Raw genomic sequence first — 18,702 nt, 5'->3', positions numbered from 1 at the left:
CAGCTGAAAATGGCTTTTGTTTTAGAGGAAGGAAAAAAAGCAACAAGAAAGAAAACCAAGAAAAGGCCCCAGCAGAGAGCGCAGCATGTAGGTCTCTTGGCTGAAACAGGCTGCAGCAGCTCTGAGAAGAAAACAGCTGGGTTCCTGCAGACAAGCAGCATGCTTAGAAATGTAAAGGTGCAGTGCCCAGGAAACTAAGGGATCGGTTTTGTAAGGATATGCACCAGAGAAGCTCATGGGAATGTTGAGTGCACACGGAATGCCGGGAGTAAGTAGGAAATCAATAAGAAGGATAATCTAAAGTCTATGTAAACCCGGTGGCCTGAAGCTGGCGAGGGTAAGGAGCATTCTACTCCCACCTGTTGGCAAACAGCAAGCAGAACAGCCAGCGAGCTGCTGTATTTGTATAAGCGATTTATCCAGAACTCCAGCTGGAGAGAAGCTCCAGAGGGGGAGGAAATCTCTGACTCATTTGTTTGTGAACAGGGGGAAATGGAACTACAGACATCTTCTTTTGCATAAGCTTTCTAGCCAGAATTCCTCCAGTGACACTTTGGGAGCAGCAAGCTCAGAACTGGTTAGGTAATGGAACTGGCTTAAAAGAAGATCCAGGTGAAAACGGTTCTTAATTTGTTTCAAGGACTTTGTTTGAGGATTCCGTGTCCTCTTGATTTTCCTTTCCTGGGGATCATGTGTTGTTGAGAGGACTTTATGGTAAGACAAGAGCCATGGCTCGCTTTTCTGCGGGGTGCAATGCAGCGAGGGCTCTTTTCTGAAGCTGCAGAGGACCTCAGCACAGCTAAATAAAGCTGAAGTCATTACATCTTAGGTAATGGAGCCTTAGGACAGAACCAAGCAACATTTTCCAGGGGGCTGGAAACAATTCTGCTCAAGTGTCCCCTTGAGACTCTGAAACTGTGACCCACCTCACTGACTCCAAGCTGTGTTTAACAGATGGGGAAGGGATATAGCAGGGGTTCTCAAACTGGGGGGTCGGGACCCCTCAGAGGGTCACGAGGTTATTTCATGGGGGGGTCACGAGCTGTCAACCTTCACCCCAAACCCCGCTTTGCCTCCAGCATTTATAATGGTGTTAGATATATAAAAAAGTGTTTTTAATTTATAAGGGGGGGTCTCACTCAGAGACTTGCTATGTGAAAGGAGTCACCAGTACAAAAGTTTGAGAGCTGCTGGGATGTAGCAAAGGCTATTGGCCCGTAGGCAGGAGCGGCGCCAGGGGTTTTGCCACCCTAGGCAGCAGCGCTCCTCCTCTGAGCATTCGGCGGCGGGGGTCCTTCCGCTCTGCGTCTTCGGGGCACTTCGGCGGTGGGTCCCGGAGCGAGTGAAGGACCCGCCGCCGAATTTCCGCCGAAGACCTGGAGCGGAAGGACCCCCCGCCGCCGAATTTCCGCCGAGGGCGGCAAAATGCCACCCCTCAAATCCTGCCGCCCTAGGCGACCGTCTAGGGTCAGCTAGTGGAAACGCCGGCCCTGCCTGTAGGGCATTTACACCAGCAGGTGGGGTTAGTAGACTACTGCCCAGGTCACTGTGGGAGAGTGGTGGCACCTTAAAGACTAACAGATTTATTTGGGCATAAGCTTTCGTGAGTAAAAACCTCACTTTTTCGGATGTGGGAGAGTGTTTGACTTCGCATATATATCATTGAACTATATTGCTCCTGTGTTTTCCCGGGTTGATGCTGTGTTCTTTCCCCCAGTGAAGTTTTCCTTGTTTCATTCCCAGACTCAGTGCTTTCGAGTGGGGAAGTATTGCCTGTCAAAGGCTTCCAGGGAGGTATTTCGTGATCTCTGAAATTCTGAGCGAGGGCTTGAGCTGATGGTGGTTGATAGTTTGAAGAGGGGCCTTGTATTCATTTAGAAAGGCCAGCGGTATTGATTCAACCCAGTCACTGCCCTGCATTAAACAGTTTCAAACAAGATTTGGGGTCTGATATGCTCAGTCTGCTTAGTATCATGGCAAACACACCATTACAAGTCCTTTTACGCGTTTATTAAAGATACAGACAAACCCGAGCCGCACCTTTAAAGCTCTGTCTATTCCGCTTTACACTGAGAACTAGTGTGCACCCCACTAGCCTGATTCTCTCCACCAGGGCTGGGAGATGTACCCGGAAGGGGCAGGACGTGCTTTTCCCCAGGTGATGCTCTGCAGGAAGGCCCTGATTCAGCCCAGCAGTTAAGCAGAGCCTTAACTTTAAGAAGGTGCTAGCATCCTAGTAGCAAAGCCCCTAAGCACATGCTTAGCTTCAGAAGATAAACGTGTTCTATGGTGAATGTGTGAATGGAGTTAAATGCTCTGCTGAATGGAGGCCTAAATAACGCCACACTAGGGCTCTGTCTGCCACGTAACACAGTTGCCTTGAGTAACACGTAAGGAATAAATACCAAATGCTCAAGGAAAACCTATTGGTTAGCAAGTGACTGCTGAAAATGCGGCATGTTGCCATCTCTTCTATTCTGTGCCACTTAGAATTTGGCAAGAAATAAAGCGAAACAATAAAAGCTTTTGAAGACGTGGGTCCCTTTGTGATACAGTAGGGTTCTATTTCCTACGATGATGTGCACTATCTATCCTAGCGGCTGGCAGCAGTTGCAGTCACAGCAAAGGAACTGCCAGCAGCCCCCAATACATTTCAAACAGAGTCAAACTTGGGATTTATTTATTTGTTTAAATGAAAGGTTTTGAGACTTATCGATTTGTGAGTTCAGAGGTGGTTTTTTTTTTTTTTTTTTTTGTCTTCATGATCTTGTTGTTCTGAGTTGTCCCCTGTAGGAAAAGACATGACGGATCGGTTTGGAGACTGGGAAATGATGGTAAGGCTAAGGAGAAATGGGGCTGCAGAATTAAAAGGGTAGATGTCAAAAAGAGAGATGGATTTGTTGGTTTTCTTTCTAGAAGAGCTGGCGAAAAGGGAGAGACGTGATTTGAAGTCAAGGCAACGCAGGGAGAGGTCACCGCAGAAGCGTAATGTAATCTGGCATTTTCTATATGTAGGCTGGAGTTTTCAACAGAGCCTAAGGGAATGATGTGCCTAACTCAATGGGTGTGGGATACCTATCTAGGGTCTGTATATGGCCCCTAGGACTGTAATATCAGTGCGCTTTCCAATCTTTAATGTATTTAGCCACACAATGCCCCTGTATACTAGGCAGTGTTATTGTCCCCTATTTTTTTACAGAGAGGCTAAGGTTCTAACTCTCACTGAAATCAATGGGAGTTGAGTGCCTAGGTACCCTCTGAGGGTCTGATCCTGAATGACTTGCCGAAGCCTGTGGCAGAGACCCCAGGTAGTCCTAGGCTAGCACCCTAACCCCTGAACTGTCCTTTTGTCCTTTTGAAAGTCCCCACCGTAGCACCCCAGAGCACTCTACGAGCTTTGCATGGGCCATTTCAAGCCCTTTGCGAGCTTAACTAACTGATGTACAACCTATGCATAGTACAGTTTCCTCTTCATCAGCCACTGGGATGCAGCCACCTCTGAGATGAAATGCAGCAGCTGTTTAATAGCGCACAGCACCACTGCACAACAGCCGAGGCCAAGAAATAAGAACGCTGAATCCAGCTGAAATGGCACAATGCATTTAGGGAGGCCGGATCTGTCTAGATTAGTTGGAATTTAGCCAGGACTCCTCCACCTAGCCCTTTAAGGATCACATGTTGTCCAGAACATGAACAACTACATCTCTTAACAAGACAGCATCCTGTGTGGCAGATGGGCTGGGGCTTGTGCAGACTCAGAGGAAAGAGGTCCCTCTCGGGAACCATGACTGGTGCTTCCTACAGCAGCAAAGTACCTTTGGGAAGTTACACAGCAAAGGTGCAGGATAAGCATGTGAACTATTGAGCTCAGCCAAAGGCAGGTTTACTCTAAGCACTAAGGCAAGCTGCATCTCAAAACAAAACTAACCTTTGCAGGGTGGAAAGAGGGAACCCTTTCTTTCTGCAGGGAGGACCAGTACTTTCCCACCAAGGGATCCCAAAGAAGAGATCTGTGGAGCTTGACAGCTTGTCTCTTTCACCAACAGAAGTTGGTCCAACAGAAGATATTACCCCATCCCCCTTTTCTCATATCCTGGGACCATGGCCACAACAACACTGCAAATCCACTGATGGTAATTTCACAGGCCAGCTGCGGCTATGTAATAACTTGTGGCCACATACAGGCATCACGTGCATCAGGTAACCTTGCGCCTTGTGGCACAGGGAATAGGATGTTGTTTTCATGACCCTGTCATTCTGAGTTGTCACATCTTGGAAAAGACATGATGGATTGTTGGTGGTTTGTTTGGTTTGGTTTGTTTGGGTTTTTTGAGAGTCTGAGAAATAGAATAATAGAATCATAGGACTGGAAGGGATTTCGAGAGGTCTTCTAATCCAGTCCCCTGCACTCAAGGCAGGACTAAGTATTATCTACACCATCCCTGAAAGGTGCCTAATGTTGCTAAAAACCAGGAGAAACGGGTTTACAGAATTTAAAGGGATAATGAAGATTACCTAAGATCTGGGCATCAGCTACTTGACCACAGCAAAACTGCCATTTGCTTTGAGCTTGTGGAACGGTACAAAAAAAAAAAAGCAAGGAGGGCTGTCGATGGGATCTGCCCTAAAACAACCCATCAATAGATGGCACACATACACCCCTGTGCTTTGCAGACCCCTGATACAGACATCCAGGGTTCCAGCCAAATTAGGTGCCAGGCGATAAAGCTCTGCAGCCATCAATTACATACAAAGAACAAACTCACCAGAAGAGCGTGCACAGGGAGAGAACTCACCAGGCCTGATTCTCTATTATCCTGCCTCTTGTGCCGTCATTCATACCAGTGCAGTGTCACTGTGAAATGCCACCATTCTGATCTGGTGGCATTTTACACACCCTTTACACGGGGGTAAATGGCTGCACAAGGGGCAAAGTAACAGTGAATCAGGCTCCTAAACGCTTCGCTTGACTCCCTGCTCGCTTACAATGTTTTTACAGCAGTAGATAAAGTGCTGTGGGGCAGGGCCTGTCTTCTTGTTCTGTGTTTGTACAGCGCCTAGCACAAAGTGGTCCTGGTCCATGGCTGGGGTTCCTGGGTGCTCCCATAATATAAATAACAATAATTAATAAAACTCCAGTGACCTCAATGGAGTTAGTCTGCAGAGGGATCTCTTTACACCTGCATTGCAGCAGAGGGCAGCGTCGCACACAGCTATTAACAGAGTGAGCGGCTAACACATTGTAAAAGGTACATTTTGACCTGGGGGAGCTGAATTTTCTTCTCTCTGAGCGAACCATGTCCATAGGCTGCGTAATTATTTTTAATGAACTTTCAGGCAGGCTTAGCTGAGCTGCCTCTTGCTAATAGCGCCGGTCACTTTACAGCAACTTTATTTGACATCTTATTTAAAAGAAACGTGGAACCATCCCATGGACACCCGGCGAGTTACTCTGGATTGACCGTAGTGTAAATGACAGCAGGGCTTGGCCCTGAGAGCCTGCTCCTGCTCCTATTATAGCAAAGGGGCGTCTGGCTGTTGAATTGAATGGCGCAAGAATAGACTTGTTGCCTTGAATTGATCCTGCACTCAGATCTGAGCAGGCATATGGGCCCACCCACGTGGATCTGAACTGTGGCCCCTCCCAGCGTCGGACTGCCATGCCCTCAGGGCAGGGGGCTGGTTTGTAATATGTTCCTGCATTGATCTGCGAATGTACACCTCTGTGTCAGGGACCCTTCAGAGCAGTGCACCAAATGCTGCTTTACTCAGACAAAGCGTCCATGGTAGTCTATAGGCCTGATTCGCCTCTCACTGTCCGCGGGGGGAACCCCATTGACATCAGTGGGCTGCCTCCTGCCAGACATCGGTGTCAGTGAGAATCAGGCCCCCAAGACTTCAATGGAAGCTTTGCTTCAGTAAGGCCCTGTAAAAGCTTCAGTGATGCTTGTTGGTATACCCACTTCTAGGGAGAACAGCTGTGAAGGTGGGGAGGGGGAGCCCTGTTATTTCAGAGGCACACTGACCATATCTTTTCACTAGACTGCTTCTCCTGGTGTTTCAAGGGCAGGTGGAAGGGGGACCAGACCTGATTTCCTTTGTGCATGGGAAAGAGAGTGAAAGAGATGCTGCTTCTGCACAGTAGCAAAGCACATAAGGACAAGAGAGACACTGTGGTGCTTGCCGGGTTAAACACACAGGTTCCTGCAGAATAAAATTCTGCCTGATGCACAGAGACTGCCCTTCCCCGGTCCTCCACCCCACCCAGGAGGCATCATGTGTGTCCTCTAGTCCCACGTCCATTCAAAGTTCTGAGTGACAGGCAAGCAGCGCGGATCGCCTGACGGCACAGAGGTGTGCATCCTGCAATGGCGGCTGGCGCGAGCCGCGGTTCTAGAGCACACCTGACTCCGTCACCGTGTCCTCGTAGGACTGGTAGAAATCTTTCAAGTCCCCCTGCTGCAGCTGGATCCCAGGGGTGTCGGTTTGGTGGCTCTGAGTCAGGATGGTGGTTTTCCTGCTGCAGAGGCTCCCGTTGGAGTTTTGCCTCTTGAGGCCAGGCCGGAAGCTCCCGCAGCAGGAGACGTACCACAGGATGTCGTGCAGGAGGTGCCCACTGAAGAACATGTAAATCCAGGGGTTGCAGCAGCTGCTGAGGCTGGCCAGCAGCATGGTGATGGTGAATGCCACGTTGGTGGACTCTGCAAAGAACATGTTAAAAACACCTATTAATTCCCCAGCGGTGTATTGACAGAAGCAGCATGGCCAAGTGGACAAGGCATTGGCCTGCGATGTAGGTTCTATTCCTGCTTCTGACACTGATTTGTTGGGCAAATCACGTCCCTTCCCCTCTTTGTCTTGTTTGCCTCTTTTATTTAAACGATCAGCTCTATGGGGCAGAGACTGTGTGTTTGTGCAGCACCCTGCACAGTGGGGCTCTAAGCTCAGCTGGGCAGGTGTGACTGGCAAACAAATAAGAACATCCATGCACATTACAGGAGAACACTGCCCCCACCAGGACTCTGCGGGGATAGCCTGCACCTGTGCGGGTTGAGGCTGTAAGTCAACCCACATGTGTGGTGTGATCTGGCAGTGTGTGGCGTGTCCATCCTGTTTGGGTGCCTAACTTCCAGACACAAGTGAGTGCAAAGAGCTCCGTTCCATGTCAGAAGAGGGAAGAGACGTGCCTGTGGAACCATCAGGAGCCTGTAAATATTGAGACAGGAGCTAGCTGGTGCCTGGCTTTCCATTTACTGGCTGAAACAATTTCCCAAAGCCACTGTGTGTGTGTTATGTAACCAGAGAGTGGCTTATGACATCCTACATTTAAACAATTGTCACAGACACCTGCAAACACCCCATCCGTCCCCTCCCAGGAGCCTCCCCGCACACTTTGAGGAGGTGATCTGATCTCAGCAATCAGAAGGCACCTTTTCAAAAGTCTGCCCCTGTGTCGGCAAAAGCCTGAACGCCATGCAACGCTGTATGTTAAAGACCTGCTAGGGCTACACAGCCCCAGCAAATAGATGAGAAGCTTTATCCTGCTGTCCATTATGGAGGTCACTGAAATCATAACAGTGGACACAGTTAAAATCCTCCCCGCTCTCCCACAGCCTTGTAACATGCCAAAACAATGGAGCAGCTCCTGATGTGCATCTTCTCCACTCAGTTGGGATTGCACAAGGCACTGCATTTTGAGGAGTCTATGCATGCGGCTGGAGGGGCAGAAGTCCTGGGCTTGGCTGGATTTCTAATAACAGCAGTGAGTTGGCTCTGCAGACTTTTCTCTACAAATACGCCGGGCGAGCAAATGCTTAGCCTTCTCCATTATTTGTTTAACAAGAAAATAACATGCAGGGCCAGATTCCAGCACCCTGACTCATGAAACGTATTCCACTCTTCAGACAATCCCGTTGAAGTCTATGGACCACTCCGTGAGTCAAGTGCCACCCAGCGTGTGTAAGGGTGTCCGGAGCTCAGTGGGAACGGTGTTATTCTGTCCAGACTGATGGTGCAAGCAGCTATTGTCAGGGCCTGGGGAGTGACCATGTTGCTAGGATCAAAGCTTTCCAAGACCCCCGAAGTGAGCAGAAAAGCTCCCACTGACTTCAATGGGCTTTGGCTCAAGCGTATAGAGGGAGCTTGCTCCAGCATACACAGAAAGGCTCTTGCAGCACAGAGGAAAATCTCCTAAAGTGCAACTTACCAGCTGCTGTGACATGGGTATATTTTATCAGCTCAAGGGCCTTGTCAAAGATTTTCCTACGGACTTTGTGAGGAGATAGGAGCTGAACACCAGCAACTTCTTTTCTACCTAGGTTTATCTAAAGTCACCTAGTAGCGGCTTGTCTATATCATTGTACAGTGGCTATTCTAATAAAAAGTTTTAAACCAGCGGCTTGAACTCGAAGGCTCTGACTCTCATTTACATTAAGGTCCCTTTTACACCGCTCTAGCAGTATAAAGGAGCCTTAACGTGGGCATGGATTAGCTTTACCCCCCTGTCAGAGCGGAGTAAAGGGGCCTTCGCGTAAATCCGAATCTGGCCCAGGATGTTTTTATTTCTTGAAGGGAACGTTGTGCAGAAACTGGACCGGATTCTGGTATCACTTACACCAGAATAAATTTGGAGTAATTCCATTAATTTCCAGTGGAGTTATTCTGGATTTGTGACCTTGTAGGAAAGATCAGCATCTGACCCACTGTTTTCTGACCCTGAGTGGCTGTGTAATCCAGCATAGCCGGCTGAGAGTTGATACATTCAATAGGATTTATTTGTCACTACAGGGATCTGATTCAAACGATAGACAAAGTCTGAGAAAACACAATTTGGGATGAAGAGGGTAGACTAGAAAACAATGTAAATAGTCTCATTTGAACTTTGTCAAAGCTTTCATTTAGAGGCTGAAATCCTAATGACCCTGTGAAAGGCAGTGTTGTTGTTAGGCATGTAGGAAGATTACATTCTCGTCTTCTGCTCCAGTGTCTGAAATTAAAGACTTTAATAAGTATGACTAGGTGAGAACTGCTTCCAGTGAAGCAGTTGTTAATTCTATTTCTCTGAACATTAAATAGCTAGAGACGGTGATTGGCGTTTGGACTGACTGCTCAATGGGAACTGAATTTCAAACTCAAGACACTGTGACAGCGGTGGCTGTATGCCTTAAGGGTGAAATTCACCCTTGTGCTGGCTCTCTGCACAGGCTTAGACACTATTTAAGTCCCTCTTCATCCTTTAGAGTTAGGTTATGGGGTTTTGTGCTGTCCTTTTGCCCGGGGGCTGCATTTCACCCTTACTGAATATCCAGATATAAGGTGTGAGGCTGTAAGGGGGAGATCTGCAAAAGCACCTAGAGGATTTAGGAGCACAAGTCCCATTGGGTTTAATTTAATTGTATTTGTTGTATGATTAATTATGTTAGGGCATCTAGAGCCTTGGATCGGAATCTTTAAGAAATAAATAAAATCTCACACTTGCTTCTAATGATCTCCTCCTAAAAATGCTGCTGCCTTTTGCATCTATATATCTTTGTAAAATGTCACCCTTTGCCATGACTGTGATGAAAGCAACACAGAAAAACTGCTAATGTCTGAAGAACTAGTCGAGCCGAAGTGCGGCAAAGCTCTGAAGCAAGAACAGAGAAAGCAAAGTATTGCCAGCCGATTTTGCATCAGGGATAACATGGTAGCACTTTGCACCGGGATTCTGTTAAATGCATTTTGCGGTGTGACATTGGTAACATTTTAACATAAAAAAACAGCATTTTTATTGATTACAAAAAATGGTGGTTTGTTGGAAATGCGTCTCTGATCACTTTGGAAATAATCTGTACCACAAAAAGAAGAACAGGAGTACTGGTGGCACCTTAGAGACTAACAAATTAATAAATTTGTTAGTCTCTAAGGTGCCACCAGTACTCCTGTTCTTCTTTTTGCGGATACAGACTAACACGGCTGCTACTCTGAAACCTGTCAATCTGTACCACAGTGAATAGTGGAATGAACAAGGAGTACTTGTGGCAGCTTAGAGACAAACAAATTTATTTGGGCATAAGCTTTCATGGGCTAAAACCCACTTCATCGGATGCATGTAATAGAAAATACAGTAGGAAGATATATATACACAGAGAACATGAAAAAATGGGTGTTGCCATACCAACTCTAACGACAGTGGGACAATTTTCAAGCCAATTTTTGTGTCTCAGACTGAAAGGTTGAGAAGCACTATTCTAGGTATCTGTATCCACTCGGAGACACACAATACACACCTGCATACTGCTCGTTCTAAGCTAAATGGAGATGAATGATAATTATTGTGTATGTGTGAGACAGACAGACAGACATCTGTTTTATTTTGTAAAAATGTGTGCTGCTCAGTCTTTGTGAGTACGTGTGGGTCTGTCTGTGTGGGTGTGACTATGTACCTTTGTTGAATGAATGTGTCTGTGTATGGAAGAGTATATATAGCTTTGTGAGTGAATATGTGAGTATATCTTTGTGACTGGATGTGCATTTAATGTGTGTGTGTGTGTGTGTGCGCGCATAGACTGTGTCTTTGTGTGTGTGTGTGTGTAGAATGTGTGTAAATAATCACAAACCAAGAGAGGGATTATCTTTTTGCTGTGTTTATCATTTGTGTGCGAACAAAATGTTTTTGCATATTGGAGGGTTGAGTATGTGAGTGTATCTTAGTTGTGGTGTGCTGTGTGTGTATTCTCTGTGTGTTTTGCGTGAGTGTGTTGTGTGTGTATATTGTATTCTGGATGCATATGTGTGCTGTTTGTGTGTTCTGAGGATGTATATGTTGTATTCTGCATGAGTGTGTTGTTTCTGTGTGTGCTGCATGTTTGGTGTGAGCGTGTTTGGTGTGTGTACGTACCTGTGTTGGGGCCAGGAGTCATGCTTTAGAAGCCAATAGCTGCCCTGGATGCCCATGTACACACCCCGGCCTGGGGGTGGCTGCAGCTGGCAAGCTGTATGAGGTGCCCCTGCGCTGCATCCCGGCTCTCCCCCTGCCCCCCATCACTCACCGTCATCGGGGGCGTTCTCGTCCCAAACCGACCACATCTGCACGCTGAAGAAGGGCGCCCAGCAGGCGACATAGGCCAGCACGATGACAAAGGTCATCTTCACCGTGCGGATCTTGGCCCTGGAGATGGTGCGCACGCTGCTCACCCGGGAGGCCTGGCTGCAGGGGCACCCCGCTCCCATCTCTGCTCCGCTCTGCGTCTTGCCCCGGAGGTTCTTGCAGATCTCGTGGCAGATGAGGCTGTAGCAGATGGTGAGGATGACCACGGGCAGGACGAAGACACACAACGTGGTCCAGGTGATGTACGCCCTGGCGCCCCAGGGGTATCTGAAGTCAGCCCAGCAGTCCAGCACCCCGGAGCCCTGGTGCACCTCCTGCAATGAGAAGATGAAGACCTGGGGCAGGCTGAGCAGGCCACTGAACACCCAGGTGGCCCCGATCATCAGGTAGGCCTGCCTGCCTGGCTGTTGCAGAGTGCGCAGCGGGTGGCACACGGCCATGTAGCGGTCCAGAGTCATCATGATGAGCATGTAGGTGGAGGCGAACATGCTTAGCACCTGCAGGTACTTGACGGCCCTGCAGAGCAGGTCGGGCCCCAGGAAGCGGTAGGTCACCTCCCAGATCATCTGGGGCAGCACCTGGAAAAGCGCTACCCCCAGGTCGGTCAGCCCCAAGTGCAGGATGAAGAGGTGCATCCTGCTCATCTTCTTCCTCAGCCGGTACATGGCCAGCAGCACCCCCAGGTTGCCCACGGCGGCAACTGCCAGGATGGTGGCCAGCACCCCAATCTCGGCCCGGGCTAGCTCCTCGTCCCGGGTGTGGAAGAGAGTCCAGTTGAGATCCCCCACCTGGGTCAGGACGTCCCCAGGGTCGCTGCAGGGAGTGCTGTTCCTTTCCCAATCCGGCTCCATTGCTGGGAGAGCTGGGCGGGAGGCGGCGGTCGGCTGGCAAGGGGGGAAGAGAGCTGCTGGGGCTGGAGACAACCGTGGAACCAGCAAACTTCTTTTTCAAAGTGGCGTGTTTAAAATGAATCCCTCTAGCAAGCTGAGCTGGAGCGGTTCCATTTCCTCACCCCCAGATCCTGGAGCTGGGCATTTCCCCTGTTGCTTTCCCCACCCCTGAGTGAATCCTCTCTCTCTCTCTCTCGGTTTCAGACAAGTCCTCAACTAACTGATGGCAAATCTCCTCTCCTGTTAGGCAGGTCAATTTCAAACCTTCTTCTTGGGTAATTTGATGCAATATCCCCCTGGAAAGCTCCTAAATCCCTCTTCTCCCTCTTGCATTAGCCAACTCCAAATCTTCTTTCAGCCCGGGCTGGTCAGCTCCCAAATCCCCCCTACCCCCTTCTCCCCTGTCGTTAAGTTTCAGAAAGAAAAAAAAACTTACTTTCTTGTTTTTTAAAAATGCAATAAAAATAAATAAGAAGCACCTTAGAGATGCTCCATCTATTGGATTTTTCATCCAGAGGGTAACTTGAAAGAAGCCAGGTTTCTGGTGTTAAAATGTCTGGTCTCTGTTTAGGTGCTGTAGTGCCTTCTGAATGCAGCCTGCGATGTGTGAACAGCGTCTGGCTTGGGTCTGAGTTTTATAGCCTGGGAGCTGCCTGCTCTCTCCTGCTCCCTTCCGCTGCCACCCTGTTGCTGAGCTGCGGCTGGCTGGAGTCAGAGAAGCAGCACACACAGGTGGCTGTCAATTTCCTCCCTTGAGGAATAAAAGAAGATGCCTTGCATCTCTTCTGCTGAATCTCCCTGCTCCCTCTGATTCTCCTACAAAGCTGAGATTTCCAGGACTTCAACACCGGACCCGTTTTCACCACCAGTGATGTATTGGTAGGAAGGGGGAGGGGGACCCCAGAAATACTCCCCCATCCTTAAATTGTCTGTTTCGTGCTTTTAAAGGCTCAGCAGCCTCCCAGGCAGGGAACGTTTCTCTCACCCTCTTCCTCAGTGGTTTGCACTATCACCTCTCAAACGCACTACAGAGCCATATTTCTGCAGCTCCCAAACCTTCCCATCCCACCTCTTCTGAGATTTGAGAGAGACAAAGTGGGTGAGGTAATGTCTTTTATTGGACCAACTTCTGTTGGGGAGAGAGACAAGCTTTGGGGCTTACACAAAGCTCTTCTTCAGACCTGGAAAAGGTACTCCAAGAGTCACAGCTATATACAAGGTGGAGCAGATTAAGCACAAGGAGTTAGCACATTGCAAGAGACCATTCAGGGTGAAGTGGGCACTTGACAACTCTGCAGTTGTCGGGCAAAGGAGGGTCAGTGTGTTCCCGCTTATTGTAATGAGCCATAAATCCAGTGTCTTTACTGAGTCCTGATTTTGAGTATCTAGCAAAGTTATGAATTTAAACTCCAGGTTCATCTTTTGAACGTGTTGTGCCGGTTTCCTTGGAGGATGAGGACTGAGAGGTCAGATAGGGAGTGACCCTTTGTGAAAAATGATCGGCCACGGGTGATAGGGTGTTTTGTCTTATCATTTTTCTGTGTGACTTCATTGGAGAGCGTAGTGATTGTCTCATTTCACCCACATAGTTGTTGTTAGGGCATTTAGTGCACTGGGCGAGGTACCGTCTACTTCCCAAGACTTTCATAGCTAAGGCACTGATTTTAATCTCCGGTATCAATATACTTTACAGAGGACTTGTGCTTCCTCCTCTGTACAATAGTACAAATGAAGGGCCTGATCCAATTCCCATTAAAGTCAGTGGAAAGATTCTTATTGACGTCAATGCCCTAAGTGACCCAGCTCTGTCTGTGACTCACTGCATGACCTCCCCACCTCTGTCCCTCCATCTGTATAATGGGATAATGATACTTACCTCCATTACAAGAATTTTGTGAAACTGATCAAATGTTTGATATCCTAACAAGCTTGGTTAGTCTTCCTAGCCCAAACACTGCAATTTCAGTTCATCAGACAGATGGCCGTCCCCTGTTGGACAGGGAGCAGAAAACTGGTTACTCCACTGTGGCTAGTTCAGAACAACCTAGACAATCTCTGGACTGTTGGTGGAAGGGTCATGCCAGCAGCTTCTACACAGCCAGCGAAGAAGAACATATCCTCTGTGAATCTGTCTGCAGAGCAGTTTCAGTCTTCAGTCTGGAATAACTGTCTGGTCTCCCTTATCATAGATTTAGGGTGTGTGCTGTGTAGTTAAAAAAGCCTCATGAAAATTCATGGGAGGGGAAAGGGATGCAAACACATAATAATTTCCGTCAGTAGGCAAAGCATGTTACAGATAGTTTGAGCCAAGAGAAATGCAATAGATGATTCAATTAGAAATGCAATAGCTTCTGTCAAGAGACAAGTGCCTTAGAAATTACAGTGCCAAAAATACAGATGATAGTGTACTTATCTCCTGTAAGAAGGGGACTGTGTTTCTTGCCTGCAGGAGGCGAATTTTGGGCTTGTGGTTAAACCCTGAGGCTGGGTGTCAGAAGAGTTGGCTTCTGTGCCCAGCTCTTCAAAATGTGGTTTTGGGCCAGTCACTTCCCCCTTCTGTACAATGGGGATGATAATATTTCCTGCCTCTTGGGAGTGTCGTGAAGTTTTAATTCATGAATGCTTGTAAAGAGCCTTATCTGCATGTGTGCTTTATATTAATTAGAAGGGATAATTAGGAGGATTTCCCCCAGTTTTGGGGTTTAACGCCCCTTCGCCTCATAATCTTCTCTCCCCTGGATTTTCACTTCTTTATTCTGAAGATCCCTTTCCCTCTTTTTCTTTCAAAAACTATTTCTCTCCCTCTTTTCCGCCTGCTGCCCTGATTTTCTCACTTCCCAACTGTGTTCTCTCTTACTAGGAGCCCCAACAGAATCTTCCTTCTTCGTGCAGACCTGCTCTGAGCAGGGACAGATGACATAGTATTTAAAACCCTGGTAGTCCCCTGCAGCCCTCTCTCCCTTGGGAGCTAACTGCTGCTGTAATTGGTGGAGATCAATTGGGGATGGGAAATTTTAGCAATAACAAAATCGTAGTGTAGATACAATCTCAGAGAGTAGATAGACCTAAAACGAGACCCCCCCACACACCTCCCCCGTGCTTTGTGTAGATGTGCGGGCAGTTGTATATGTCGCAGTGTCTCCTGGACCTTGCTGGGCTGCGATTCTTGAGGATAAGCAGGAAATTGAAATTTTAAAAATCCCGCTGTGGTGGGAAAGGTTTAGTTTCAGTGTTAGTGCACAGTTCACTGTCTGTAAGATGGAGATAGTAATCCTTCGTTCCTTCCCACCTTTTGTCTGTCTTAACCGTTTAGGTTGTAAGCTCTTTGGGGCGGGAGCTGTTTCTTGCTATGTTTATGTACACCACCAAGCCCAGCTGGGCCCTGATCTTAAAAAGGGGCTTCAAGGCGGTCATGTAAAGTACATTATGATTTGTTGTTATCTCGGTCCCGGAAAGATTGGTACCGGTAGAGTTTGTATCTCCATGATCACAACGGGTTCAGATACCACAGTGATGGGCATGGTAGAGGAAGAGAAGAGAACCTGGGCACCCTGGGACAGTGGGATTTTTAACTGTGCTGCGCGGCTTGTTCTGAAGAAACTCGCTGGATTTTTTCAGATCCAGGGGAGAGGATTTTGTTTTGTTTTGTTTCTTTTTAAGGTTAGTTCTCAGTGTATAAAAATTAGATGTGTCAGAATTGTTGGTTCAGAACCAGAACAGCAGGGGTTGTCGCAGATCAGAGTTTGAAACATGTTGGCAGAGCTTTGAGTTTGGAAGTTTGAGCAACAACTGCTTCCACTATGCCTGTCAGAAACAAGGGCTATTGGCCCTTTACTTTTCTGAGAGCTACACTGAAAAAAACAAAAAGAAAATCCTGAGATCATTAACTGCAGTTCATGCTATTACAATATGCAGTTTTATTAAAGTATCGGATCTAAGTCAGCGGTGTTTATTTCTCACTCTGCATGCTATTTATTGTGTGCGTATGTATAAGTGTGTGTGGGGGTGTATATATCTGTTGCCCTGTGGTTTACAATGTGGATGTTTTCTTTTTCCACTGGCCAATTATTTCTGTTTTGTGTGAACAACAATTGAATTTATTCATCAATAAACAATTCTGCTGCCATTCCTTGCAGGAAAAAACAAAAACAAAGCCGAGCCCTTGATGTAAATTGTATTTCTTGATATAGGATTTGTTGCCTGATGGTGGTTGGACTGCTATGACTCAGGGTATTTGTAATGTTACAACTGGTTTGCCTGTAAGAGTCCAATTATTTTCTTAATAAAGGTTTGCAATTTTGCAGTTCACCTCTAAAGGGCACAAGGAGCACAGTTTGTATTTAATCAAAGATCATTTATATTCAGCAGTGACCCTATGGACAGAAACTGCACATTCCTATAAAATGCCTATCTGAAGTCCTGGAATTGTTAGAGAGAGGGATGTATTACAGGGACTAATGCAATATTTTACAGTTTAGGATCAGACAGCTGATTTTCTACCAGATTTTTTTTTAAAGTGTAATAGAGGACACACCAGTGAAAAACCAATTGAAGGTAGAGGTGGAAGGGAAGATTCTGGAGAGAGAAGGATGCATCGAAATAGTTTCAGGGCCAGATTTTGATCTCACTCACATGAGTTTAAACCTGGAGCAATTCTTTCAAAGCTGGTGCTCTTATTCTGCATTTACACCAGGATAACTGAGCAAAGAACGTGTTTCTAAAGATATTTGCAAAGGAATGATGCTAATCCATAATGGACAAATTATCCTTGGAAGGAAGAAATCAAAAGAAGTCATTAAAGAACAACATTGACTTCAGGGAAATCTTTCAAACAGATCGAACTTAAAACATAAACACGTGTACTCATCGCTTGTTTCTCATCATTTTGTTCGCCACATTGGCTAGTGTTTTCAAAGCTGTGTTTCAATGAGAGCTTGAAACACAGCCTTTCCTGCTCATATTCCTTTGTTATTATTCATTAATACTTGAGATATCTATAGCAGCTTCATCTGAGACCCTCAATGCTCTTTACAGTATAATTATGGAATACCTAACTGCCGCTCTCTAGTGGACAGAGGCAGAACTGCTCAACTGTGTGTCATTGGCTCTGTAATGAAAGCAGCTAAAAGAGATTCTCCTTTCGCACAAGTGATCAGCGGCTCATTGTTTTGGCACTGGAGGATCTGAGTTCTGTTCCTGCTATCACCACAAAGTTCTAGGTTATCACCATGCAGCATAGTGACCACCATGAAGCGCTGGGTGTGTTTGGATTTGCTACAATATATTCCTAATAGCAAAGGAAATAGAGAGAATCACTTGCCAAGTGCACTGCTCTTTTGTATCCTTCTCCCCACTCCTAGTTAACCCTAGTTAATCTTATCCCAGTTGTGGCATTCTGGATCCTGCTTATTGCTAGAGTTGTTACTTTATTAGCTCCCTTGTCGCTCTCCAGGCTGTACTTTTTACAGAACTCACTGAAATAGGAAACAGCCGTGTGATGAGGTACGTAGATGGCGTGCTGGGATTCGCAGGCAGAGGGTTAACAGGAAGGCCCACAGTTAGGATTGTCAAGGGAGCAGGGCTGGGCTGGGCTGGCGGTGGTTAATTAGGCCATTCCCCTCAGCTCCTTCTGAGTGGGCTGAATTGATGAGTAGTGGGAACTAGACGTTTTATAGGGGAAAGAGAGCAGTGCTGGTTTTTGGTGAAGCCCTCCGTCTCTTCGTATTCTGGCTGCTCGCTAGTCCAGAGAAGGGAGCTGAGGGAGAAACTAATGATGTGCTTTCACACAAAAATGCTCTGGAGGCCGAGTCTGACTTTTTCCTTTGTTTTTAGTACAACAGCATTGCTAATCCTGCTTAGGGTGAGTGATAGCCAAGTGGCTCTGGCCAACCAGACAGTGCCACACAGAGTTGATTACCTGGAAGAGGCTGACTGGTGAGTAGTGTTCTTGTTGATTTACCACGCCCCCATAAGCAGATGTATCCTGCATAGCCCAATCTTCTCCCCTCCAGGCAGTTCAGCAAGCACAATTTTAAAAAGGGTTGGATGCACTGGGTTCAAATGATCAAGTATCAGGGGGTAGCCATGTTAGTCTGCATCTACAAAAACAACAAGGAGTCTGGTGGCACCTTAAAGACTAACAGATGAGGTTTTTACTCACGAAAGCTTATGCCCAAATAAATCTGTTAGTCTTTAAGGTGCCACCAGACTCCTTGTTGTTTTTGGGTTCAAATGAGTGTAGTTCCGCTGAAAAATCAATGGATCTAATCTATTTAGCACCTCTAAGGACCTGACCCCCTGGGCTTCAAGGTGAACTGGCATCTGCTGTTACCAGCTGTTTGCACAACAGCACTTCCTATTACCTTTCCTGTCTGAAATCACTTGGCATAAAGTTTCATTGCACATTGTCCCAACTGCAGTGTTCAAATCCTGAGTCTTAAGAGCTAATGCAATATCGCACTTGCATAACCTGATGGTGAGGTGTCACTTTTCTACTCTGACGTCCATTGCTAAATGATCCCTTTAGGAAGAGAAGAGAGTGTGTGTAGGGCAGTATCTCCAGCTCCCAAGGGAAGCCCACAGCTGTAAACCTTTGGTTGTGAGCATTTACGATCTCCTCAGTTAAGCATCATTAGGCTAGGTCAATACTTGGATGGGAGGGAGACATTCAGGAAGGGTTGTTGGGTAGCCCCCAGTAGTGGGTGCTCCTCTCATTTAGCTGCT

General features: G+C 47.0%; 1 protein-coding gene across 1 annotated transcript; it reads right to left on the bottom strand.

Moving 5' to 3' along the window:
* Nucleotides 1–2,000: 2,000 nt before the first annotated feature.
* On the bottom strand, nucleotides 2,001–12,131 carry AVPR1B (arginine vasopressin receptor 1B). Its single transcript, XM_005306472.4, has 2 exons — nucleotides 11,031–12,131; nucleotides 2,001–6,701 (listed from the first exon to the last, which is right to left on the bottom strand). The coding sequence occupies exons 1-2, from the start codon at nucleotides 11,938–11,940 to the stop codon at nucleotides 6,394–6,396; spliced, it is 1,218 nt and encodes a 405-aa protein (XP_005306529.1). The 5' UTR covers nucleotides 11,941–12,131; the 3' UTR covers nucleotides 2,001–6,393.
* Between the last annotated feature and the right edge of the window lie 6,571 nt (nucleotides 12,132–18,702).

The sequence above is a fragment of the Chrysemys picta genome, chromosome 4, assembly GCF_011386835.1.
Source record: "Chrysemys picta bellii isolate R12L10 chromosome 4, ASM1138683v2, whole genome shotgun sequence".
Classification (NCBI taxonomy): Eukaryota; Metazoa; Chordata; order Testudines; family Emydidae; genus Chrysemys; species Chrysemys picta.
This window is presented reverse-complemented; position numbering and strand designations above follow the sequence as displayed.

Coding starts and splice junctions, on each gene's coding strand:
- AVPR1B (XM_005306472.4), bottom strand. CDS start 11,940: ATGGAGCCGGATTGGGAAAGGAACAGCACTCCCTGCAGCGACCCTGGG. Junction 6,702..11,030: donor CGAGAACGCCCCCGATGACG/GTGAGTGATGGG, acceptor TGTTCTTTGCAG/AGTCCACCAACGTGGCATTC.